The 25,955-nt window shown below is 45.3% G+C and overlaps 1 protein-coding gene across 1 annotated transcript; it reads left to right on the top strand.

Annotated features, from left to right (window-relative positions):
- Window positions 1–390: 390 nt before the first annotated feature.
- LOC121309791 (glycine--tRNA ligase-like) lies at window positions 391–25,058 on the top strand. Its single transcript, XM_041242967.1, has 17 exons — window positions 391–722; window positions 3,744–3,845; window positions 7,254–7,356; window positions 10,473–10,614; window positions 11,371–11,459; window positions 11,859–11,935; window positions 14,068–14,213; window positions 14,390–14,539; window positions 15,131–15,293; window positions 15,809–15,973; window positions 17,867–17,974; window positions 18,939–19,084; window positions 19,640–19,725; window positions 20,238–20,347; window positions 21,767–21,860; window positions 23,537–23,727; window positions 24,927–25,058. Exons 1-17 carry the CDS (start codon window positions 468–470, stop codon window positions 25,050–25,052), a joined length of 2,253 nt encoding a protein of 750 aa, XP_041098901.1. The 5' UTR covers window positions 391–467; the 3' UTR covers window positions 25,053–25,058.
- Window positions 25,059–25,955: the final 897 nt, after the last annotated feature.

The following is a 25,955-nucleotide window of genomic DNA, read 5'->3' as shown; positions in this document are numbered from 1 at the left end:
AATAACAGAATGTCATAAAGCAATGGTTTCTGATCAACTGACATAGAAAACAGCCTGTATGTCTCTGTGCTGTCGTACAGTATAAATCAGAAGGCTTTGCGATGGGGACCTCTAGTGGTGTTCTGTGTTATAACACGGTTTTTTGTCATAACAAACACACCGAAACTACGATTTTGATTTCATGAAGCAAAATGTTTACAAAATACATTCACAGGGACCTTTTCTTCTGGTGCATTTCATGTATTTATTTATTTCGTTATTATTGTATTTCGTGTGTGTGTGTGTGTGCGCGCGCGTTGTAGTTTTTGGTGAATCTGCTTTTGCAAACCTTCCCATTGCATGTTTCCTCAACGCTGCTCCGCTGTGAATGTGCTGGTTTCGTTTAGACGCCGCTTTACCCATTTCGAGAGATTTCATCAGTCAGTCCCTGACGTGTGCAGCTTGCCTTGTAGCTGCCTTTCCAGTCCATGCGCCTCAGAGCTGCACCCGCCCTGCTCAGAATCTGCGTGCAGACTGCAAGCTCCAAACCGCTTGCTTTCCACCCATCGGCCGGTGTTGGGTCACGTCGAGCCCCTCTCAAAGGCAGGCTCTTCTCCGTGTCAGCGCGTTCCCTGAAAGGCAACAAGAGACAGAGTCTTTGGCAGCAGTTTGCAGAAGGGAGGAACATGGATGGTAATGTTGAAGAGGCGCTGGCTCCTCTGAGGAAGGCAGTGAAGGAGCAGGTATGATAAATACATGAATGGATAATTACATACATATATAAATACATCTTGTGATCGCGCATCATATGAATTCGCCGACTCCGATCAAATGTGGGCTATCCCAAACCTTAATTTGCAGGCACTGTACATTCTGTCAGTCATCCTGAAATGTGGACAGTATTTCAAACAAGCGATTGATTTTTGATCGGCATTCTGCAGATAAAAATATCAAATAAGTACATAAAAACGGGTTTAAAATCCACCGAGGGTATGTTTAAATCCGAGAGAGAGAGAGAACAGACATATTTAATGATATCTTGTATATTGATCAAACCCTTCTGTTCTACCCTAACTTCCTATGTAGAGATTGCGAGCGGTGTGCCTTCGTTGTCAATACGCCGTACTGTATAATTTATGTGACGTTTTTTAACTTCTCGCTAGTAGTCTGATAACAACGCTTATACTGTGCACATACATAATTTATTTTTGATTATGCTTATTTTTTGTCATTCGGACTAGGGTCTACACTATGCATCACAACAGCTGCTGCAGAGTCACTTACAATAGGACTTCGTTTGGGTTTTTTACGTCTCGTCCGAAAGACGGAGCACAACGAGGTTAAGTGACTTGCTCAGGATCACACACAGTGAGTCGGTGTGGCTGAGCTGTGATTGAACCCGGAGCCTCCTGGTAACAACCCTCCATCACTGGACCACCAAGCCCCCTCTATGCCTACAGAATATAAAACGAGCCAACTTAATAGAATAGCATCTGCATAAATAAAACAAGTTAATGTTGCAATAACAACGCGGCCCTGTGGAATGCAGTGACAGTGTGAAATAAGCATCGAGACCCGACGCGGGATGACCCATATTGTTTAAATGTAGACTGAGCGGCGAGTGAATTCTGCTTTTCTGTATCTTAAGCGAATCGCATTTGTTTATTATTCTCTTTTAAAACAGCGGTGCTATTACAGGGTTCTTCGGGCAGCACAGCCCGGTTCGAGTCCTGTATGGAGCGCAGGCAGCAGAATAGCTGCAGCCGGTCTGGGCGTGAGACTGCTTCGCTTTTCTGGTACAGTCCTGGGAGTTTTGGTTTTGTTAAACACTGATTTTCGGTTCCTCCCCTATGTTACAAGTGCCACGTTTGACTTGCTGTGCAGCACAGCAATGGAAAGCGAGACACGGACAATGAATCTAGCTAGACACGTCTTGGCAAGGTGCTGTTACGCGTGAAAAATCACGCTTCATCAGGTAGCAATGTAAATACTTACTGTGAAAAATCAAAGCTAGTGTATTACATGTAAAAATAAATAAATACAAATATATATCTCTAAATAATCTCCACAACGCCCTTTCTCCCAGAAGCAATACCCCGGGTTGTCCTAGGTAACGCTGTTGCCACAATGCGTGCCAGTCGGTATAAACAAAGGCGTTTGTTGAAGGGCAGCGGCTGGTTCAATCCGGTGTTGTAACCCAGTCAAAGCGAGCTGTTTCATACGCGTCTCGGGTAGCAGACACCGGCAGAGAACATGCAGTCGTGCTATTAACATACTAGCATTACATACTGTGTAGGGTTAGTATTGACGGCGTGTGCATTGACGATCCTCTGCTACTTCTGTCGTTCTGGCGTGTTATTCACGAAAATGCAGTCAGCGCTTGATTAATATAGGTTTGTGAACCTCAAAATATAAAAGTGTAATTTAATTTTTGAAAAGCACTAGTGATATGTAGTTTCTATACAAAAACGACGTTTTGTTAATACTGTGTAGCCTGACAGCTTGCATTCAGTGCGTGTGTTTTCAGATTTATTATTATTATTATATTTATTATTATTTATTATTATTATTATTATTTTTATTATTGTAAACCCGTTTTTATTCGGTAGGTAAATCACATGATATTAAATGCAAGTCATTTCCTAATAGCGTTCCTTTTATTGTATTGAATTGTTGCGGTATGTAGCCTATTAACAAATGCACAGTAAAAACCAACAAAAACGCACTGTATTGAAAATGACCCCGTGACCTGGGGTAATAGCCGGGCAGGCACCAAGCTGCCAAGGTGGCTTCAGCTGATGAGATTGAAAAGGTTCTTTTTCCTTGCAGTAGCATATTCATCAATTCAGTTTGTGCATGTCTGATGATTTTACCCAGACAGAACCCCCTACACATCCACACTACTTTTACTAATTTTTCTCCACCCCCTGTAGAAGTGCTTGGCAAAGTCTATTCAGCAGAGCAGGGGATCTTTGACAGTCCAGTCTGTTTGTGTAGCATGAACATGTTATTACAAACAACTACAACTACAGCAGCAACAGCAGCTGTGATTTGTATGTGTGATTTGTATGTCTTTGCCTTCCTGTGCTTCCATGAATAATGTTGCACTCGTTGTGTTTGTGTTTCTCGTCACTGAATTGCACTGCCTGTGTGTTTCAGGGGAGCGGTGTGTTTCTCGTCGCTGTATTGCACTGCCTGTGTGTTTCAGGGGAGCGGTGTGTTTCTCGTTGCTGTGTTGCACTGCCTGTGCGTTTCAGGGGAGCGGTGCGTTTCTCGTCGCTGTGTTGCACCGCCTGTGCGTTTCAGGGGAGAGGTGCGTTTCTCGGCGCTGTGTTGCACCGCCTGTGCGTTTCAGGGGAGCGGTGTGTTTCTCGTCGCTGTATTGCACTGCCTGTGTGTTTCAGGGGAGCGGTGTGTTTCTCGTTGCTGTGTTGCACCGCCTGTGTGTTTCAGGGGAGCGGTGTGTTTCTCGTTGCTGTGTTGCACTGCCTGTGCGTTTCAGGGGAGCGGTGCGTTTCTCGTCGCTGTGTTGCACCGCCTGTGTTTCAGGGGAGCGGTGCGTTTCTCGCGCTGTGTTGCCTGCGTTTCAGGGGAGCGGTGCGTTTCTCGTCGCTGTGTTGCACCGCCTGTGCTTTTCAGGGGAGCGGTGTGTTTCTCGTCGCTGTGTTGCACTGCCTGTGTGTTTCAGGGGAGCGGTGTGTTTCTTGTTGCTGTGTTGCACTGCCTGTGTGTTTCTCATTAATGTATTTGCCTGTGTGTTTCAGGGCGACTTGGTGAGGCAGCTGAAAGAAGAGGAAGCCCCAGCTGTAGATGTCAGTAAAGCTGTGGCAGAGCTGAAGGCTCGCAAGCGGGTTCTGGAGGCGAAGGTCTGTGCTGCTTTATTTTAATAGGGAAGTACACAAGGATTTAGTGAGAAGTGGTACATAGAGAGCTCAAAACCAGGGTCGGGACCATTCCTGTTTCACTTTCATTTCCAGTTCCTTTTTAAAATCAATTTCCAATTCCTTCCCTAGAGACATCCTACTTTTTGTGATCAGTCATGCCTTCATTGAAAGCCAGTTTAATTGACTAACAGTGAGCTCAATTTCAGTAAGCTGTTGCCACTGTGAGAAGCTCATTGTAACAGAATGCTGCTCATTGCAATGTTGATCAGTGTTGTGTTGGGATTGACTAAAAGAGAATGGGAATTGGAATTGGGTTTATAAAGGTTTGGTTTGGTTGTCTGAGAGTGATGGGGACGAATATAATATTTGTGGGTATACACTGTATAGGAAAGACAGGCAGGACAGAAGAGGAGGAGGGGTAGCGCTATACATAAGAAACAGTCTTGAAGCCCAGGTGTTAAACCTGGACAAAGAAAACAAAACCGAATCAATATGGGTCAGAATAATGGACAAAAATTCAAAGGGCATAATAATAGGAGCATGCTATAGACCACCAGATTCAGACGGTGAGCAAAATAATCTGTTATACAATGACATTAGAAATGCATGTAGCAAAGGAGAAGCCATACTAATGGGGGATTTCAACTTCCCCCAAATAAAATGGGAAAACCCGGTGGGTAGCACGAAGGATGAAATTGAAATGGTGGAAATGACAAATGACTGCTTCCTAACACAATTTGTGAAGGCACCCACTAGAGGGGAGGCATGCCTTGATTTAGTCTTTTCAAATAACGAAGACAGAATAACTAAAACAGAGGTCAGAGAACCACTAGCAAACCCAGACCACAACATGGTCTAATTTGAAGTGCTTTTTAAAACCCCGAAAGTAATGACTAAAGCTAAGGTTTACAATTTTAGAAAAGCAAACTATGAAGGTGTGAAACAGAGACTAACAGAAGTAGATTTGAGCAAAATAGAGAAAACATCGACAGAAAAAGCATGGCTGTTCTTCAAAAATGTAGTACTAGAGGCGCAAAACAATTACATCCCTAAAGTAGACAAATCTAAATGTAAAACTAAATTGCCAAAATGGTTTAATAGATCAATTAAAAAAAATATTCAGCGAAAAAAGGCACTTTACAGAGCATTAAAAAAGGACCAAAAAGAAAGTACGCAGAAAGAGTACACAGAACTGCAAACGCAGGTCAAAAAGGAAGTTAGAAAGGCCAAGAGAGAAATAGAAATGAACATTGCTAAGTGGGCTAAAACCAATTCCAAAATGTTTTTCCAATATTACAACAGCAAGCGAACATTCAAAGAGGATGTTAAATGTCTAAGAGATACAAATGGCAAAATCGTAGATGAAGAAAAAAAACAGCAAATATATTAAATGATTACTTTTCACAAGTTTTTACAAAGGAGGATACGGACAACATGCCCCACATGTCATCCAGTTCCTATCCAGTTTTAAATAACTTTAGCATAACCGAGGCAGAAGTGTTAAAGGGACTAGGAGCTCTTAAAATAAACAAATCCCCTGGGCCACAGGGGTTGTACCGACAGACTGGAAAATTGCAAAGGTAATACCGATCCACAAAAAGGGAAACAGAACTGAACCAGGTAACTACAGACCAATAAGCCTGACTTCTATTATATGCAAACTTATGGAAACTATAAAAAGATCCAAAATGGAAAATTACCTATATGGTAACAGGGTCCTGGGAGACAGTCAACATGGTTTTAGGAAAGGGAGATCGTGTCTAACTAACCTGCTTGATTTTTTTGAGGATGCAACATCGATAATGGATAATTGCAAAGCATATGACATGGTTTATTTAGATTTCCAGAAAGCTTAAAAGTCCAGCATAAAAGATTAATTCTCAAACTGAATGCAGTAGGGATTCAAGGAAATGCATGCACATGGATTAGGGATTGGTTAACATGTAGAAAACAGAAAGCACTGATTAGAGGAGAAACCTCAGAATGGAGTGTGGTAACCAGCGGTGTACCACAGGGATCAGTATTAGGTCCTCTGCTATTCCTAATCTACATTAATGACTTAGATTCTGGTATAGTAAGCAAACTTGTTAAATTTGCAGACAACACAAAAGTAGGAGGAGTGGCAAACACTGTTGCAGCAGCAAAGGCCATTCAAAATGATCTAGACAAGATTCAGAACTGGGCAGACACATGGCAAATGACATTTAATAGAAAAAAGTGTAAGGTACTGCATGCAGGAAATAAAAATGATATGGGAGATACTGAAATTAAAGAAGGACTCTATAAAAAAAGACCTAGGGGTTTTTGTTGACTCAGAAATGTCTTCATCTAGACAATGTGGGGAAGCTATAAAAAGGGCCAACAAGATGCTTGGATACTATTGAAAAGTGTTGAATAATTACATCAAGGGAAGTAATGTTAAAACTGTACAATGCATTAGTAAGACCTCATCTTGAATATTGTGTTCAGTTCTGGTCACCTCGCTACAAAAAGGATATTGCTGCTCTAGAAAGAGTGCAAAGAAGAGCAACCAGAATTATTACGGGCTTAAAAGGCATGTCATATGCAGACAGGCTAAAAGAATTGAATCTGTTCAGTCTTGAACAAAGAAGACTACGCGGCGACTTAATTCAAGCATTCAAAATTCTAAAAGGTATTGACAGTGTCGACCCAAGGGACTTTTTCAGCCTGAAAAAAGAAACAAGGACCAGGGGTCACAAATGGAGGTTAGACAAAGGGGCATTCAGAACAGAAAATAGGAGGCACTTTTTTACACAGAGAATTGTGAGGGTCTGGAATCAACTCCCCAGTAATGTTGTTGAAGCTGACACCCTGGGATCCTTCAAGAAGCTGCTTGATGAGATTTTGGGATCAATAAGCTACTAACAACCAAACGAGCAAGATGGGCCGAATGGCCTCCTCTCGTTTGTAAACTTTCTTATGTTCTTATGAACTGAAGAACAGGAGTCGAGCCGACCCTGCTCCACCTCGACTGAGTTCATTCAAACTAATACAGTAGAAGTGAAGTTCAACCAATGTGAAATGAAAGAATATTATTAGTACAGGTAAGTTTCTTGTTCCACCTTTTAATAGCAGCATAGAAATTGTGTAACTTGCTGTAATCCGTTAAAAAAAATAAAATAAAAACAACAAAACCATGGTTTTGAAATTGCCCCGCCCGGCCCTTCCTGCCCCGTCCCGCACAGGTCTGGTTTACTGAGCTCCTTCACATGTGTGTCAAGTAATGTTTTAACAGCCAATAGCACTGAGACTACCAGCAGTGGGACACATGGTTGACACATGATCACGTCATTAAAAAGAACTCTGATTTCTCCTTGTTGTGATTTATTCTGTTGTATTCAGGTTTGTTTCAATCTCTTTGCACTACAGGAGCTGGCTCTGCAGCCGCAGGATGACATCGTCGACAGACCTAAACTGGAGGACACCCTGAAGAGGAGGTTCTTCTACGATCAGGCCTTTGCCATCTATGGGGGTGAGTGTGAGAGTATGTGGCTTCCACTGCCCATCCACACCCTGAGACCGGATTGGAACCTTCCTATCCCTTCAGTCTCTGTGTGCACAATTAACACCCTGAGACTGGATTGGAACCTCCCTGTCCCTTCAGTCTCTGTGTGCACAACTAACAGCCTGAGACTGGATTGGAACCTCCCTGTCCCTTCAGTCTCTGTGTGCACAATTAACACCCTGAGACTGGACTGGAACCTCCCTGTCCCTTCAGTCTCTGTGTGCACAATTAACACCCTGAGACTGGATTGGAACCTCCCTGTCCCTTCAGTCTCTGTGTGCACAACTAACACCCTGAGACTGGATTGGAACCTCCCTGTCCCTTCAGTCACTGTGTGCACAATTAACACCCTGAGACTGGATTGAACCTTCCTGTCCCTTCAGTCTCTGTGTGCACAACTAAACTGAGACTGGATTGGAACCTCCCTGTCCCTTCAGTCTCTGTGTGCACAACTAACACCCTGAGACTGGATTGGAACCTCCCTGTCCCTTCAGTCACTGTGTGCACAATTAACACCCTGAGACTGGATTGGAACCTCCCTGTCCCTTCAGTCACTGTGTGCACAATTAACACCCTGAGACTGGATTGGAACCTCCCTGTCCCTGCAGTCACTGTGTGCACAATTCTGCTATGTTAGGTTTCATATCTATGTATTTCTTTATAATGCACATATGTTTTTTTCCTTCTCAAACTCCAGAGAGTTCACAACGCAAACTGTTCTCAAATTTCAAAAAATTAAATATTAAACCTCTTGTCTGAATGAGATATATTTGACATTGGGAAAATAGACATTCAATAGATATTGGTGGTAATGTACCCTGGGCAGTAAAGGGTTAAGGTTGTAATTTCAGATAAATACAGACAGTCCTCGCACTTACGACACAATTGGTTCCTGAAAGCCATGTTGTAAGTCGAAGCACATTTTCCCATAGGAACAATGTTATAAACTGGGGTTACGTTCCTGACTCTTCAGCCAGATAATATCGTTTTATAAAAATAACCCGTTATATTGTATTCATAAAAATATTTATTTAAATCTTTACACTCAGCCCGGTGATTACGCACATATCACTGTCACAAAGACGGCTGGAGTGGGGGACGTCAGACCAGAAACAGTAGGAAATAAACAAAGAGAGATGGAGTTGGGTGGAGCTGAGCAATTGGTTTCGCTCAGCATTTAATGAGTGAACAGAACAGTAAATAAAAAGGTTGTAACAAACAAAAACACAGGACACGGCACTTTCGCCAAAACAAAAAGACAAACAAAACAGACTATACAGACAAAACACGGTGAGCTTCTATTTTAACTATTATTACTATTATTATTATTATTACAATTACCTCCGTCTCCAATCCCGTTCTCCACTCACCGAACACACAACCCCGAGTGAGTGAAAACATGCAGCTTTTATGCAGCTGTACCGAGACTCGACTGCTAATCACTCATTCAATTGGAGTCTCGGTACAACTGCACGTGAATTAATAAAGTGCAATTCCCCGTGCTCACATATTATTACTTTTTACTTGCACGTGAAGTGCTGTGCAATCCTCGTGCCTAAATACACATATACATTTTAAACACTTGTGTTACACAGACCCGTTTATAACCTGTGTACCAATGACTATACACCAACATTAACACAGCACATAACACAAAATACACACAGGGGTGGGCACTTTGCCATAATCACCCAGACACCTGCCTGGCTTGTTTAAAAGTACAGACTCTGGGCTTTTCAAAGGCGTACTCAGTGTGTGTATGTGGTACACCCAGCAGGAAATACGATCGCATGAAGTTAAGCCCCTCATGTGACAGAGTTCACAGTTTAGGTTTTGTTTTGAGTCAGTTGCTCTTATCAGACATTGTTAACGACAAATAAATTTAAAAAAAAAAAAAAAAAAAAAAAAAAAAAAACAGTTGCATGCATAAAAAACCCCAAAAAAACGCTAGACTGAGTCAGGGCAAGCACATGTACTGCTGTGTCGTAAATGCCGTATTGATGTCTTCAAGTCGAAGCAGGGTAATAATGCAAAAGAGTCGGAAGTGCCGTGCATCGTAAGTTGAGAATCGCCTGTAGATAGGAAACCTTATTGTGGTACAATGATGCACGCAGTGACTGAAGGAGATAGTGGACACGAGGCAGCAAACGGTTAATCAGTGCTAGTGTGCATTTTGTTAGACCAGGATTTCAAATTATTCTACAGCGGTGCTCCGTACCTGGCATAGACTTGAACCCCTCAAACAACAGCAGCACTGGCAGGCTGTAGTGTGCTGTAAGTCTGGCTGTAACAGGGACACTAAACTTGGATTCAATGCTGAGGTCTGGCACAGGCTTTCATATTATTTTGGATTTTGCAAGCCATGCATTGCATATTTCTTCTTTGACAGACTGACTGCAGTATATATTCTCATTGCTCTAGGTGTCAGTGCTGTGTGATTTTGGCTCTGTTACAGTGTATATTCTCATTGCTCTAGGTGTCAGTGCTGTGTGATTTTTGGCTCTGTTACAGTGTATATTCTCATTGCTCTAGGTGTCAGTGCTGTGTGATTTTGGCTCTGTTACAGTGTATATTCTCATTGCTCTAGGTGTCAGTGCTGTGTGATTTTGGCTCTGTTACAGTGTATATTCTCATTGCTCTAGGTGTCAGTGCTGTGTGATTTTGGCTCTGTTACAGTGTATATTCTCATTGCTCTAGGTGTCAGTGCTGTGTGATTTTGGCTCTGTTACAGTCTATATTCTCATTGCTCTAGGTGTCAGTGCTGTGTGATTTTTGGCTCTGTTACAGTGTATATTCTCATCTCTCTAGGTGTCAGTGCTGTGTGATTTTGGCTCTGTTACAGTATATATTCTCATTGCTCTAGGTGTCAGTGCTGTGTGATTTTGGCTCTGTTACAGTGTATATTCTCATTGCTCTAGGTGTCAGTGCTGTGTGATTTTGGCTCTGTTACAGTCTGTATTCTCATTGCTCTAGGTGTCAGTGCTGTGTGATTTTGGCTCTGTTACAGTCTGTATTCTCATTGCTCTAGGTGTCAGTGCTGTGTGATTTTGGCTCTGTTATAGCGTATATTCTCATTGCTCTAGGTGTCAGTGGACTGTATGATTTCGGCCCTGTTGGCTGTGCCCTGAAGAACAACATCATTCAGATCTGGCGGCAACACTTCATTCAGGAGGAGCAGATCCTTGAAATCGACTGCACCATGTTAACCCCAGAGGCAGTCCTCAAGTAAGAGCCTTCATTGTCAATACTGAACAAGCAGCCCAGTGTCAGGCTGTGCTTCAATACTGAATAACCAGCCCAGTGTCAGGCTGTGCTTCAATACTGAACAACCAGCCCAGTTAGTTTTCAGATCCTGCCCCTTGGTTCTGGAGCCTGTGGTCCTGTGCAGTACTGCAGGTTAGAGATGAACTCTGTGGTTCTGGAGCCTGTGGTCCTGTGCAGTACTGCAGGTTAGAGATGAACTCTGTGCTTCTGGAGCCTGTGGTCCTGTGCAGTACTGCAGGTTAGAGATGAACTCTGTGCTTCTGGAGCCTGTGGTCCTGTGCAGTACTGCAGGTTAGAGATGAACTCTGTGCTTCTGGAGCCTGTGGTCCTGTGCAGTACTGCAGGTTAGAGATGAACTCTGTGCTTCTGGAGCCTGTGGTCCTGTGCAGTACTGCAGGTTAGAGATGAACTCTGTGCTTCTGGAGCCTGTGGTCCTGTGCAGTACTGCAGGTTAGAGATGAACTCTGTGCTTCTGGAGCCTGTGGTCCTGTGCAGTACTGCAGGTTAGAGATGAACTCTGTGCTTCTGGAGCCTGTGGTCCTGTGCAGTACTGCAGGTTAGAGATGAACTCTGTGCTTCTGGAGCCTGTGGTCCTGTGCAGTACTGCAGGTTAGAGATGAACTCTTTTAAAATTAATTTTAGATTAAAAGATAACTTTTGTGGTTTTGTTTCTTTGTTGTTTCTGTATTTTGTGGTTTTATTTCTTCTGTTTTCTAGGACCTCTGGTCATGTGGACAAGTTTGCTGATTTCATGGTGAAGGATGTAAAGAATGGAGAATGTTTCCGTGCAGACCACCTCTTAAAAGGTACCAAGACCTGCCTTTCATTAACAGATCAATATACACACAAGACCTGCCTTTCATTAACAGATCAATATACACACAAGACCTGCCTTTCATTAACAGATCAATATACACACAAGAAGTGTGTATTAAATTTATTGAATACATGAGCTGTTTTAAACCACTAATGCCTCACCCTGGTAAATATGATGTGTCTTAAATGTGATCCCTCAATAGAAATGCTCCTCTCATTTCCACCAGGTGTCAGTGTTGTGCTTCTACATTACACTGATGTTGGAGTAGCACTTTTTATTAATGATAGCTTGAAAATAACACACAAACTGCTAACTGTGTGGCGTTGTTTAATCATAACGTTGTCTAAAAGCTCCAGTAAGACTGCACTTGTTTGTGTTTTTACTGCAGCTCATCTTCAGAAGTTAATGTCAGATAAGAAGTGTACAGCAGAGAAGAGGGCAGAGATGGACAGTGTTGTCACTCAGGTAGGTGTGTCTGCGTCTCGTTCTGCCACATTTACCATTAGAAAGCAAGCTTTCAGAATCCAGTTCCATTCGCTTCCCTCATTGTGCACGTCGTTCCAGCAGTGTTTCGAAACTTCAGATCTATACACCGAATCCCTGGGCTTATATGAAATGTATAGAAAGTATACCTGGGCATATTTAGTCTCAAATTCAGATGAATTCTTCCTGGACCAACATGCTGGAGAATGCTGCTGTACACTGCAGTGTATCTTTGTTACAATGAAGTCTGTATAGTAGGACCCCTCCCTCTCTCATTCTGGGGATCAGTGCAATGGCAGTGAAGCTGGTATAGTAGGACCCCTCCCTCTCTCATTCTGGGGATCAGTGCGATGGCAGTGAAGCTGGTATAGTAGGACCCCTCCCTCTCTCATTCTGGGGATCAGTGCGATGGCAGTGAAGCTGGTATAGTAGGACCCCTCCCTGTCTCATTCTGGGGATCAGTGTGATGGCAGTGAAGCTGGTATAGTAGGACCCCTCCCTGTCTCATTTTGGGGATCATGATGGCTGTGAAGCTGGTATAGTAGGACCCCTCCCTGTCTCATTCTGGGGATCAGTGTGATGGCAGTGAAGCTGGTATAGTAGGACCCCTCCCTGTCTCATTCTGGGGATCAGTGTGATGGCAGTGAAGCTGGTATAGTAGGACCCCTCCCTGTCTCATTCTGGGGATCAGTGTGATGGCAGTGAAGCTGGTATAGTAGGACCCCTCCCTGTCTCATTCTGGGGATCAGTGGATGGAGTGAAGCTGGTATAGTAGGACCCCTCCCTCTCTCATTCTGGGGATCAGTGCGATGGCAGTGAAGCTGGTATAGTAGGACCCCTCCCTGTCTCATTCTGGGGATCAGTGCGATGGCAGTGAAGCTGGTATAGTAGGACCCCTCCCTCTCTCATTCTGGGGATCAGTACGATGGCAGTGAAGCTGGTATAGTAGGACCCCTCCCTCTCTCATTCTGGGGATCAGTGCGATGGCAGTGAAGCTGGTATAGTAGGACCCCTCCCTGTCTCATTCTGGGGATCAGTGCGATGGCAGTGAAGCTGGTATAGTAGGACCCCTCCCTCTCTCATTCTGGGGATCAGTGCGATGGCAGTGAAGCTGGTATAGTAGGACCCCTCCCTCTCTCATTCTGGGGATCAGTGCGATGGCAGTGAAGCTGGTATAGTAGGACCCCTCCCTCTCTCATTCTGGGGATCAGTGTGATGGCAGTGAAGCTGGTATAGTAGGACCCCTCCCTCTCTCATTCTGGGGATCAGTGCGATGGCAGTGAAGCTGGTATAGTAGGACCCCTCCCTCTCTCATTCTGGGGATCAGTACGATGGCAGTGAAGCTGGTATAGTAGGACCCCTCCCCTCTCATTCTGGGGATCAGTCGATGGCAGTGAAGCTGGTATAGTAGGACCCCTCCCTCTCTCATTCTGGGGATCAGTGCGATGGCAGTGAAGCTGGTATAGTAGGACCCCTCCCTCTCTCATTCTGGGGATCAGTGCGATGGCAGTGAAGCTGGTATAGTAGGACCCCTCCCTCTCTCATTCTGGGGATCAGTGCGATGGCAGTGAAGCTGGTATAGTAGGACCACTTAGGACCCCTCTCTCATTCTGGGGATCAGTGCGATGGCAGTGAAGCTGGTATAGTAGGACCCCTCCCTCTCTCATTCTGGGGGGGATGGCAGTGAAGCTGGTATAGTAGGACCCCTCCCTCTCTCATGGGGATCAGTGTGATGGCAGTGAAGCTGGTATAGTAGGACCCCTCTCATTCTGGGGATCTCATTCTGGGGGATCAGTCAGTGCGATGGCAGTGAAGCTGGTATAGTAGGACCCCTCCCTCTCTCATTCTGGGGATCAGTGCGATGGCTGTGAAGCTGGTATAGTAGGACCCCTCCCTCTCTCATTCTGGGGATCAGTCATTGAAGCTGGTATAGTAGGATCATTCTGGGGATCAGTGCGATGGCAGTGAAGCTGGTATAGTAGGACCCCTCCCCTCCCTGTGTGAGCCAGGTTTGTTTTCATTGACTCTCGGGGATCCAGTTGATGATAAAGCGCATCATTTTTGCATCTAGGGTTGAAGAGGTTAATGGGTTAATCGTTTCTTTTTATTGGCAGTTGGACAACTACAGCCAGCAGGAGTTAGCTGAGCTGTTTGTGAAGTACAATGTGAGATCTCCTGTCACTGGAAACGATGTGAGCCCTCCCATCTCATTCAACCTCATGTTCCAGACGTGCATCGGGCCAGGAGGAAACATGCCAGGGTAAGCACTGCTGTCATCTTCAGAGGCTCTGGAGGGGCACTTTCAGCAGCTGTTCTTTCCACCACTGGAGTGCAGGTCTGGCCAGAGGGGTTGCTTCTAATTGCTCAACTCAATGCTGTTGATGTATTTATTTATTCTGCTTGCGTGTTCTTGGATTGTTTTTCTAATGCTCCCAGCTATCTGAGACCTGAGACTGCTCAGGGAATCTTTCTGAATTTCAAGCGCTTGCTGGAGTTCAACCAGGGCAAGTTGCCCTTCGCTGCTGCGCAGATTGGGAACTCCTTCAGGAACGAGATCTCTCCACGCTCCGGCCTCATCAGAGTCAGGTAAGCCGCTCGCACTGGAATCCAAGATACAAGACAGTCCAGATTCCTCTGTGCTTTAGATTTGCTCAGTTTATACACGTGTCCAGAGTTCTGATCAGCTGTAACTTCATTGCCCGCCACTTTTACTGGGTATTGCTGTGTGCTTGTGTCGTTGCTGTGTGCTTGTAAATTTAATATTGCTGTGTGCTTGCATCAATCCATATTGCTGTGTGCTTGTACTGTTCTATATTGCTGTATGCTTGTACCATTCCATATTAGTGATCGGTATCCCGCTGTATCAGTTACCACTCCTGCCATGGTTCTGTGGAGATGTTCTGTGGGACCTGCTATAGTTCTTCGATCAGTTACCACTCCTGCCGTGGTGCTGTGGAGATGTTCTGTGGAGACGTGTTCCTCGCTTGTTTAGACATTACCACAATGTGTGCTTCTTTTATAGAAAACTGGCATTGATAGTACAATATCAGACTAATTGTCCTGTAATGTTCTGTTTAGCTCTACAGCATGCACTGTAAATGGTTTTATTTGTGTGTGGTAACTAAAGTGGATTTTTCCTTTCTGAAAAAATAGAATAAACAATGTTTGATTTCCCAGAGAGTTCACCATGGCAGAAATCGAGCACTTTGTGGATCCCAATGATAAAAGTCACCCCAAGTTCCAGAGCCTGACGGACCTGGAGCTCACACTGTACTCCTCCAAGGCTCAGACCAGCGGCCAGTCTGCACACAAGATGAAGCTGGGAGATGCAGTTGAGCAGGTAAAGGACGCCTCTTCATTCAGCTGTGGGAAGGAGAGATCCCAAGAACATGCTGCTCCGATTCCTAGTAGATGCTTTATTATTACAATCGGCTGTGGGACAGAGATCCCAAGAACATGCTGCTCCGATTCCTAATATATTATTGTTTTCAGACCTATTGTTTTCAGACCTTGATCTATAATTGCATGTAAGGGCAACGTATTAAACATTAAGCTGAGGGATCACAAAGCCACTTTGTTTTTTCAGCAACAGAGGCTTGGAACCTGGTTCCAGGAGACCGGGAGACCTATTGAGGGAGCTTTACTGTATTAAACCTAGTGTCCCCTGGAGTGGCATGCAGGTGCCTGAAACCTTGTCTCCTGAAACCAAGTTCCAAGCCACAAAGCGGCTTCCTGTTCCCTCAGCTTTAGGCTTGTCTTGTGTTCTTTTGAAACCCTCCATTGCCCTTTACCTTTTGAAACACTGGCTCCTGTTGTGCTGACAGATTGAAAAGTGGATGCCTTGTGTACCTGCAGGGTGTGATCAACAACTCAGTCCTGGGATATTTCATTGGGAGGATCTACCTATACTTGGTGAAAGTAGGGGTCTCTCCAGACAAGCTGCGATTCCGTCAGCACATGGACAATGAGATGGCCCACTACGCCTGTGACTGCTGGGATGCCGAGACCAAGACGTCTTACGTAGGTTTCCTAGCACAGCAGTTTAGTGCCAATATAGTGTGATGCAGGGCCACCCTTGTGTGAAAACGGGTCAGGTTGCAATTAAGGTCAACATGCAATTAACTACTTTTTAGGCTTTTAGGGTGAGACCAGACCATGTTTCAAATCTTAACAATGTTTACCATTTATTAGTTGCAGATATCCACATTACATTCTTCACTGAACGTTATTGTTTAGATACAGTAAGTGCCACTATTAATAACAGAGACAGATAACTGATGACATCACCTGAACCCCTGGAGAGAGCCCTCAGACTGACACCCCGATGGTCCTGATGATCTGGAGGTATTGGGGGCTTCTCTGTCTGTCTCCACTATGCCTGGTGTTTATACTCTAGTAGCTCAGAGCCTACGTGACTACAGCTTGTTTCTGTTATCTTACTAATTATAATAGAAACGAGATATTCAGCTGTTACTCCACTTGGGTGCAACCAACCCTCAACTAATTGTTACTAAGATTACCGTGGTTAATCTCCTTCCCACACGTTCCTGCACATGCCTTATTCAACCTTCTAATCCTAAAGCCAAGTGGAGTTTCCTTTGCAAAGTCACCTCCAGCAAACTGAGATTCTGATATTTGCACTAATCATCGTTAACATTTCCCTACAAAAGGTTTTTATTGGAGATTTTGGTGAGGATTTTAATGGGACAGATCCGCTAAGCATTTACTCCTGTGTAAAGTTTACAGTACAGCTGCACTCCACGGATCCTGTTAATGTAATTACAACAAAGGTCAAAAACCTGCTGTGGGATCTTTTAACATCCCCTAAAGGACGAGATTAAAACAACCCAGATTGAATTACTGTACATAAACCCCTTTAGCCGTGCTATTCATTTTGTGGGGTTCAGAAGAGAGTGTGGGCTGTGCTGACCGCTCCTCCTCTCTCTCTCTTTCTTGTTCCAGGGCTGGATTGAGATCATGGGCTGTGCTGACCGCTCCTCCTCTCTTTCTTGTAGCAGGGTTGGATTGAGATCGTGGGCTGTGCTGACCGCTCCTCCTCTCTCTCTTGTAGCAGGGTTGGATTGAGATCGTGGGCTGTGCTGACCTCTCCTCCTCTCTCTCTCTCTCTCTTGTTCCAGGGCTGGATTGAGATCGTGGGCTGTGCTGACCGCTCCTCCTCTCTCTCTCACTCTTGTTCCAGGGCTGGATTGAGATCATGGGCTGTGCTGACCGCTCCTCCTCTCTCTCTTGTAGCAGGGTTGGATTGAGATCGTGGGCTGTGCTGACCTCTCCTCCTCTCTCTCTCTCTTGTTCCAGGGCTGGATTGAGATCGTGGGCTGTGCTGACCGCTCCCCTCTCTCTCTCTCTCTTGTTGCAGGGCTGGATTGAGATCGTGGGCTGTGCTGACCGCTCCTCCTCTCTCTCTCACTCTTGTTCCAGGGCTGGCTTGAGATCGTGGGCTGTGCTGACCGCTCCTCCTCTCTCTCTCTTGTTGCAGGGTTGGATTGAGATCGTGGGCTGTGCTGACCGCTCCTCCTCTCTCTCTCTTTCTTGTTCCAGGGCTGGATTGAGATCGTGGGCTGTGCTGACCCCTCCTCCTCTCTCTCTCTTGTTCCAGGGCTGGATTGAGATCGTGGGCTGTGCTGACCCCTCCTCCTCTCTCTCTCTTGTTCCAGGGCTGGATTGAGATCGTGGGCTGTGCTGACCCCTCCTTCTCTCTCTCTTGTTGCAGGGCTGGATTGAGATCGTGGGCTGTGCTGACCCCTCCTCTCTCTCTCTCTCTTGTTCCAGGGCTGGATTGAGATCGTGGGCTGTGCTGACCGCTCCTCCTCTCTCTCTCTCTCTTGTTCCAGGGCTGGATTGAGATCGTGGGCTGTGCTGACCGCTCATCTCTCTCTCTCTCTCTTGTTGCAGGGCTGGATTGAGATCGTGGGCTGTGCTGACCGCTCCTGCTATGACCTGACCTGCCATGCTCGAGCCACCAAGGTGCCGCTAGTGGCTGAGAAACCCCTAAAGGAAGCCATATCCTTATGCTATGTAAATACACAGTAATTAGTTACTTAGTAAATACGTGTTCTTACACATAATTACAATGTTGTGCATAGTTACACTGTACTTAATGTGTAAATCTTTTGCACAATGTATGTAAGCACAATTGTATCAGAAAAGGAGAAGGTGTGTTTTAGGATTAAGTTTAGCGTTGGGTTTAGGTTTAGAGTTGGGGTTGGGTAGGGTTGGGGTTAGGATTAGGGTTGGGGTTGGGGTTAGGATTAAGTTTAGCGTTGGGGTTGGGTAGGGTTGGGGTTAGGATTAGGGTTGGGGTTGGGGTTAGGATTAAGTTTAGCGTTGGGTTTAGGTTTAGAGTTGGGGTTGGGTAGGGTTGGGGTTAGGATTAGGTTTAGCGTTGGGTTTAGGTTTAGAGTTGGGGTTGGGTAGGGTTGGGGTTAGGATTAGGTTTAGGGTTGGGTTTAGGTTTAGAGTTGGGGTTGGGTAGGGTTGGGGTTAGGATTAAGTTTAGCGTTGGGTTTAGGTTTAGAGTTGGGGTTGGGTAGGGTTGGGGTTAGGATTAGGTTTAGAGTTGGGGTTGGGATTAAGTTTATAGTTGGGGTTAAGGGACGTTGGGGTTAGCATTAGGTTTATAGTTCTTTTGGGGAATTGGGGTTAGGATTAGGTTTAGAGGTGGGTGTTAGGGTAATATGCAAAAAAATTACACATTAAGTACGGTGTAACTACATAATAACATAGTAAATACATGGGCACTTACACATAATTTCAAAGTAAATACACAGTAATTGGAGACACTGAATGGAAAGTGTTTCCAATTTTTTCTGGAAGATGCATACATTGGTCCACATCACATTTTCATATTAAGACTCTTAGCTTGCTGGTGTAAGTAGTGAAGCATGAAGTGTGTTAAACTATGAGTATTGGGGGAGGGGTCTTTTTGTCCTGATAGAGCCGATGTTCTGCCTTAACCTGTCTGCACAAGACAGTTAATGTTGTTCAGTTCGACACCAACAAGGGAGCAATCGGAAAAGCTTACAAGAAGGACGCCAAGCTGGTGATGGAATATCTAGCCATCTGTGATGAGTGTTACATCACAGAGCAGGAGAGACTCCTGAATGAGAATGGGTAGGAGGATTGAACTGGCAGTGTGTCTGCATTGCTGTACACAGCAGCACAGACTATCTGCTAAGGTACACTTTTGATTTTAAAATAAAGAACACATGGGTGATGTAATCAGTCTGTAGTAGCATCTCCACCAGAGCAGGTCTATGGTAGTAAGCAGGGAATCCCTGCCCCATGAATTGGAAGGCATTGACAGTCCAGAGGGTGTTGTGTGTCTGTGTTGTGTAGAGGGTGTTTCTCTGTGCAAAATGTGTTGTGTGTCTGTGCTGTGTAGAGGGTGTTTCTCTGTGCAGAATGTGTTGTGTGTCTGTGTTGTGTAGAGGGTGTTTCTCTGTGCAGAATGTGTTGTGTGTCTGTGCTGTGTAGAGGGTGTTTCTCTGTGCAGCGGGTGTTGTGTGACTGTGTTGTGTAGAGAGGGTTCAGCAGGGAGTCGCTGTGGTGAAGGACTGTTCTACAAGCTGCTTGCTTCTCATAGAACAAACGAAAGTGTAGACAGTGCAATGGTGATTGATTCATTTGTGTTGCACGACATGTTAAACATGCCTCTAATCTTTGCAGAGAGTTCACCATCGAGACCGAAGGGAAGACCTTTATATTGACCCAGGACATGGTCAGTGTGAAGAGATTTCAGAAGATCCTGCACGGTCAGTCCATTACTTGGAATTCATGCCCATTGCTGTTTGAAATGGATACTGTGGATCATCTACATGCTCTTTAATATTTAACAGGGATGGAAGTAAGACTCCCGTTGCATAGCGATGAGATCCCTTTCCGGTTTTAAGCCCTGTTTTGCCTCTGCATTTCTCTATGATCATTATTACTCATCTATTTGTAATCCTTTTTCAACAACTGAGACAGAGTTTCTTAAATGAAGATCATTTAAATAATGTGATTGCTGCCCTCTACAAGTAAATGGAGAATCATTCTTGAGAATCACTTTCAAGGGACAGGAATTACATGAAGCTTCACGCCCCCTAGTGTACACTTTGGTTAGTAAGCCTGGTAAATAATGTAAACAGTGAACACAAAGTATACCGAGTACTAGAGAACCCCATGCAATAGGATATTAAACAAGTGTCCAGTTCACAAATGAGAGCATGTCGATGGTATAAATCTCTTTTGAACTATTCCTTTCTCCTTCTATGTTGCGGTTTAGTGGAGGAAATTGTCCCCAACGTGATTGAGCCGTCCTTCGGTATTGGAAGAATCATGTACTCCATCTTCGAACACACATTCCATGTCCGTGAAGGAGATGAGCAGAGAACAGTGAGTGTGTTCTGCTGGTGCTGTTAGCATGTGAGAGTGAACACATCCAGGGAACAGCACCCCCTGCACTGAGAGTGAACACACCCAAGGAAAAAAAACCCTGCACTGAGAGTGAACACACCCAGGGAACAGCACTCCTTGCACTGAGAGCGAACACACCCAGGGAACAGCACCCCCTGCACTGAGAGTGAACACACCCAGGGAACAGAACCCCCTGCACTGAGAGTGAACACACCCAGGGAACAGAACCCCCTGCACTGAGAGTGAACACACCCAGGGAACAAACCCCCTGCACTGAGAGTGAACACACCCAGGGAACAAACCCCCTGCACTGAGAGTGAACACACCCAGGGAACAAACCCCCTGCACTGAGAGTGAACACACCCAGGGAACAACACCCCCTGCACTGAGTGTGAACACACCCAGGGAACAAACCCCCTGCACTGAGAGTGAACACACCCAGGGAACAAACCCCCTGCACTGAGAGTGAACACACCCAGGGAACAAACCCCCTGCACTGAGAGTGAACACACCCAGGGAACAGCACCCCCTGCACTGAGAGTGAACACACCCAGGGAACAAACCCCCTGCACTGAGAGTGAACACACCCAGGGAACAGCACCCCCTGCACTGAGAGTGAACACACCCAGGGAACAGAACCCCCTGCACTGAGAGTGAACACACCCAGGGAACAGCACCCCCTGCACTGAGAGTGAACACACCCAGGGAACAAACCCCCTGCACTGAGAGTGAACACACCCAGGGAACAAACCCCCTGCACTGAGAGTGAACACACCCAGGGAACAGCACCCCCTGCACTGAGAGTGAACACACCCAGGGAACAAACCCCCTGCACTGAGAGTGAACACACCCAGGGAACAAACCCCCTGCACTGAGAGTGAACACACCCAGGGAACAAACCCCCTGCACTGAGAGTGAACACACCCAGGGAACAGCACCCCCTGCACTGAGAGTGAACACACCCAGGGAACAAACCCCCTGCACTGAGAGTGAACACACCCAGGGAACAAACCCCCTGCACTGAGAGTGAACACACCCAGGGAACAGCACTCCCTGCACTGAGCGGTAGTGTGTCAAGCAGGGTTGAGGTAAATTCCAATTCCTGAGAATTGAAATTGATATTTTATAGACATACTCATTGTTCAGCTGTTTTCATTGGAAGCCAGTTTAATTGACTAACAACAGTGACTTCAGAATAAGTACTGTGTATCCACTATGAGAAGCTCATTGTAACAGAATACAGCTAATTGCAATGTTGATCAGTGATGTGTTGGAATTGATTAAAAAGGAATTGGAATTGAAAAACAGGAAATGACCCGGACCCTGGTGCCAGGTTTGTAAGATGGCCTGTGATTGGACAGCCCTTTCATTCCCTGCTTGTTTTGTTTTTATTTCCAGTACTTCAGCTTTCCTGCCACTGTAGCCCCATACAAGTGCTCCGTCCTGCCTCTGAGTCAGAATCACGAATTCGTGCCTTTTGTCCGTGAGCTGTGTAAGTATTTGTGTGAACATCGTCGCTGTTTCAAAGGCTCAAGTGTGTGTAGGCATGTGATGTGGACCAATGTATGCATCTTCTAGACATGATCACCTCTGCTTCAGCTTCATTTTCTGTATATTTTGTATTGCAGCTTCTAGACATGATCACCCCAAACTGCACGAGATGACCTGCTCTTGCACAATGAGAGACGCTCCACTCACAACGTATTAACATGAGCACCCCAAACTGCACGAGATTTCATCTCTTGCACAATGAGTTTTTATCCACTCACAACGTATTAACATGAGCACCCCAAACTGCACGAGATGACCTCTCTTACACAATGAGAGACGCTCCACTCACAACGTATTAACATGAGCACCCCAAACTGCACGAGATGACCTCTCTTACACAATGAGAGACGCTCCACACACAACGCATTAATGTGAGCACCCCAAACTGCACGAGATGACCTCTCTTACACAATGAGAGACGCTCCACACACAACGTATTAACATGAGCACCCCAAACTGCACGAGATGACCTCTCTTACACAATGAGAGACGCTCCACACACAACGTATTAACATGAGCACCCCAAACTGCACGAGATGACCTCTCTTACACAATGAGAGACGCTCCACACACAACGTATTAACATGAGCACCCCAAACTGCACGAGATGACCTCTCTTACACAATGAGAGACGCTCCACACACAACGTATTAACATGAGCACCCCAAACTGCACGAGATGACCTCTCTTACACAATGAGAGACGCTCCACACACAACGTATTAACATGAGCACCCCAAACTGCACGAGATGACCTCTCTTACACAATGAGAGACGCTCCACACACAACGTATTAACATGAGCACCCCAAACTGCACGAGATGACCTCTCTTACACAATGAGAGACGCTCCACACACAACGTATTAACATGAGCACCCCAAACTGCACGAGATGACCTCTCTTACACAATGAGAGACGCTCCACACACAACGTATTAACATGAGCACCCCACACTGCACGAGATGACCTCTCTTACACAATGAGAGACGCTCCACACACAACGTATTAACATGAGCACCCCACACTGCACGAGATGACCTCTCTTGCACAATGAGAGACGCTCCACACACAACGTATTAACATGAGCACCCCAAACTGCACGAGATGACCTCTCTTACACAATGAGAGACGCTCCACACACAACGTATTAACATGAGCACCCCAAACTGCACGAGATGACCTCTCTTACACAATGAGAGACACTCCACTCACACGTATTAACTTGTATTAACAGCTGACTGAGTTTTTCATCATCCCAGTAGTTAATTATGTATTCATATAGTAGATGAACACAATTTACCAGTTAAATGTTTCATGTTACAACCTTTTGTGTTTAAAAAAGCAATGAAACAGCTGTTCACCAGTACAAACGGTTTTAACCTCTGAGGGTACACAAGGAACAGAATGCTTGCTGTTCAAACAGTTTCTTCTTGAAGGTTTAAAAAATAATTAATCTCAGAAGCAAAAAATGTGTCTGTAGCTGAAACAGGAAGGATAGGAAGTCAGTTAATTGAATACATTGGAATTAATTTGCCTCGTTTCTTGTCTAGAACAGCACAGCGGGTACTTGAATACATTGGAATTCATTCGCCTCGTTTCTTTGGTGTTGTCTTACAGCTGAAGCCCTGACCAGAAACGGAGTCTCTCACAAGGTGGACGATTCTTCCGGCTCCATTGGGAGGCGTTACGCCAGGACTGACGAGATCGGCGTGGCGTTCGGCATCACCATCGATTTCGACACGGTTAACAAGACCCCTCACACAGCCACTCTGAGAGACCGGGACTGCATGCGGCAGATCAGGGCGGAGGTGAGTGGACCCAGCTCAGAACTGAGAGACGAGGAGTCTGCGAGTTGACCCGGCTCAGAACTGAGAGACGAGGAGCCTGCGAGTGGACCCGGCTCAGAACTGAGAGACGGGGAGCCTGCGAGGGGAGCCTGCGAGTGGACCCGGCTCAGAACTGAGAGACGGGGAGCCTGCGAGACGGGAGCCTGCGAGTGGACCCGGCTCAGAACTGAGAGACGGGGAGCCTGCGAGTGGACCCGGCTCAGAACTGAGAGACGGGGAGCCTGCGAGTGGACCCGGCTCAGAACTGAGAGACGGGGAGCCTGCGAGTGGACCCGGCTCAGAACTGAGAGACGGGGAATCTGTGCTTCATAGAGCCTCAATTAATCAATGAGCTGGCTCTCCTTTGATTAATTGAAGCTGTATGAAGCCAAGCCTCATGCTATAAATCACCAGACACATTCTGCACAAGGATTTGGCTGAGATGAGATTTTAATCCCATTCCTGCCAAATTTAAATTCAAAATACAAAATCTTTATTTACACACAGTTTTAAGTGTAGGTTTTTTGTTTGTTTGTTTGTTTTTTAAAGGTGTCTCTGTCGTAGTGTGTGTTATTTCAGTAAGATTCACAGAATATATTTGATTATCAGTTTTGACTTCCATACAGGCTTCTCATAAACTCAGAGCTACACAAGGTGGTAAAGTAAGACTCTGCTAGATTTACACACTCGCCTGCTTCAAGGCTCCTCCTGAACCCTCCTCCTTCAGACAATTCCAATAATTTCTTAAATCATTACAATTTCTTCCAAGGAATTGATATTTTGTTCCACAGCTTTTGTTTGAAGCCTATTTAAATGGACTCTGTAATTTCAGTGTAAGTAATTGTTGTCACTGCAGAAGCTCATTGGAACAGAATAGTGCTGATTGGAATTGGATTTGACTCCGGCCCTGTTTTCAGGAATTCCTGTGGATCTGCGTTATGTATGGATTCTCCCAAGCTCATGATAACACGGACGAAACTTGCAGAAAACATAAACCTTCCATTCATTTCTGTGTGTTTTGTGTCTAGACTGTAAGTTCTCAGATAAAATGGACTTAGAATGGCCGTTGCTTTACTGATGAGGCCGTCGCTGTTCTTGCGGAGTTGACCCTGTCCTGTTTGCACTGGACTGCCACGCCTTGCCAAGTGTTTAAGATCCAGTCTCTATTTGTGCCTCTCTAGGTATCTGATCTTCCCTCCATTGTGCGTGACCTAGCGAACGGAGTCACTACCTGGGCTGAAGTGGAAACCAAGTACCCGATCTTTGAGGGGCAGGAGACTGGGAGAAAAGAGACGACTGAGGAATAAACACAACTGCACTCATGACTGATCAATAATACAGAGAGACAAAACCTTTGTACTGTTAAACAAAACTGCTGCTTCTATGACTGCAGTTTGATTTGACACTAGCCTGCAAAGAGTGCTGCTTCTCAACTGATCACTGAGAGGTACACAGCCTGCAAAGAGAAACTGCTGCTTCTCATGACTGATCAATATCCACTGAGAGACGTACACTAGCCTTGCTGCTTCTCATGATTTGAGAGAATACACTAGCCTGCAAAGAGAAACTGCTGCTTCTCATGACTGATCAATATATACTGAGAGACGTACACTAGCCTGCAAAGAGAAACTTCTGCTTCTCGTGACTGATCAATATCCACTGAGAGACGTACACTAGCCTGCAAAGAGAAACTGCTGCTTCTCATGACTGATCAATTTATACTGAGAGACGTACACTAGCCTGCAAAGAGAAACTGCTGCTTCTCATGACTGATCAATATCCACTGAGAGACGTACACTAGCCTGCAAAGAGAAACTGCTGCTTCTCATGACTGATCAATATATACTGAGAGACGTACACTAGCCTGCAAAGAGAAACTGCAATAGAGAAATCTCATGACTGAGAGACGTACACTAGCCTGCAAAGAGAAACTGCTGCTTCTCATGACTGATCAATATATACTGAGAGACATACACTAGCCTGCAAAGAGAAACTGCTGCTTCTCATGACTGATCAATATATACTGAGAGACGTACACTAGCCTGCAAAGAGAAACTGCTGCTTCTCATGACTGATCAATATATACTGAGAGACGTACACTAGCCTGCAAAGAGAAACTGCTGCTTCTCATGACTGATCAATATATACTGAGAGACGTACACTAGCCTGCAAAGAGAAACTGCTGCTTCTCATGACTGATCAATATACAC

The sequence above is a fragment of the Polyodon spathula genome, chromosome 3 (genome assembly GCF_017654505.1).
Source record: "Polyodon spathula isolate WHYD16114869_AA chromosome 3, ASM1765450v1, whole genome shotgun sequence".
In the NCBI taxonomy this organism is placed as follows: domain Eukaryota; kingdom Metazoa; phylum Chordata; class Actinopteri; order Acipenseriformes; family Polyodontidae; genus Polyodon; species Polyodon spathula.
This window is presented reverse-complemented; position numbering and strand designations above follow the sequence as displayed.

Coding starts and splice junctions, on each gene's coding strand:
- LOC121309791 (XM_041242967.1), top strand. CDS start 468: ATGCGCCTCAGAGCTGCACCCGCCCTGCTCAGAATCTGCGTGCAGACT. Junction 11,460..11,858: donor TGCAGACCACCTCTTAAAAG/GTACCAAGACCT, acceptor TTTTTACTGCAG/CTCATCTTCAGAAGTTAATG. Junction 23,728..24,926: donor TGCGGCAGATCAGGGCGGAG/GTGAGTGGACCC, acceptor GTGCCTCTCTAG/GTATCTGATCTTCCCTCCAT.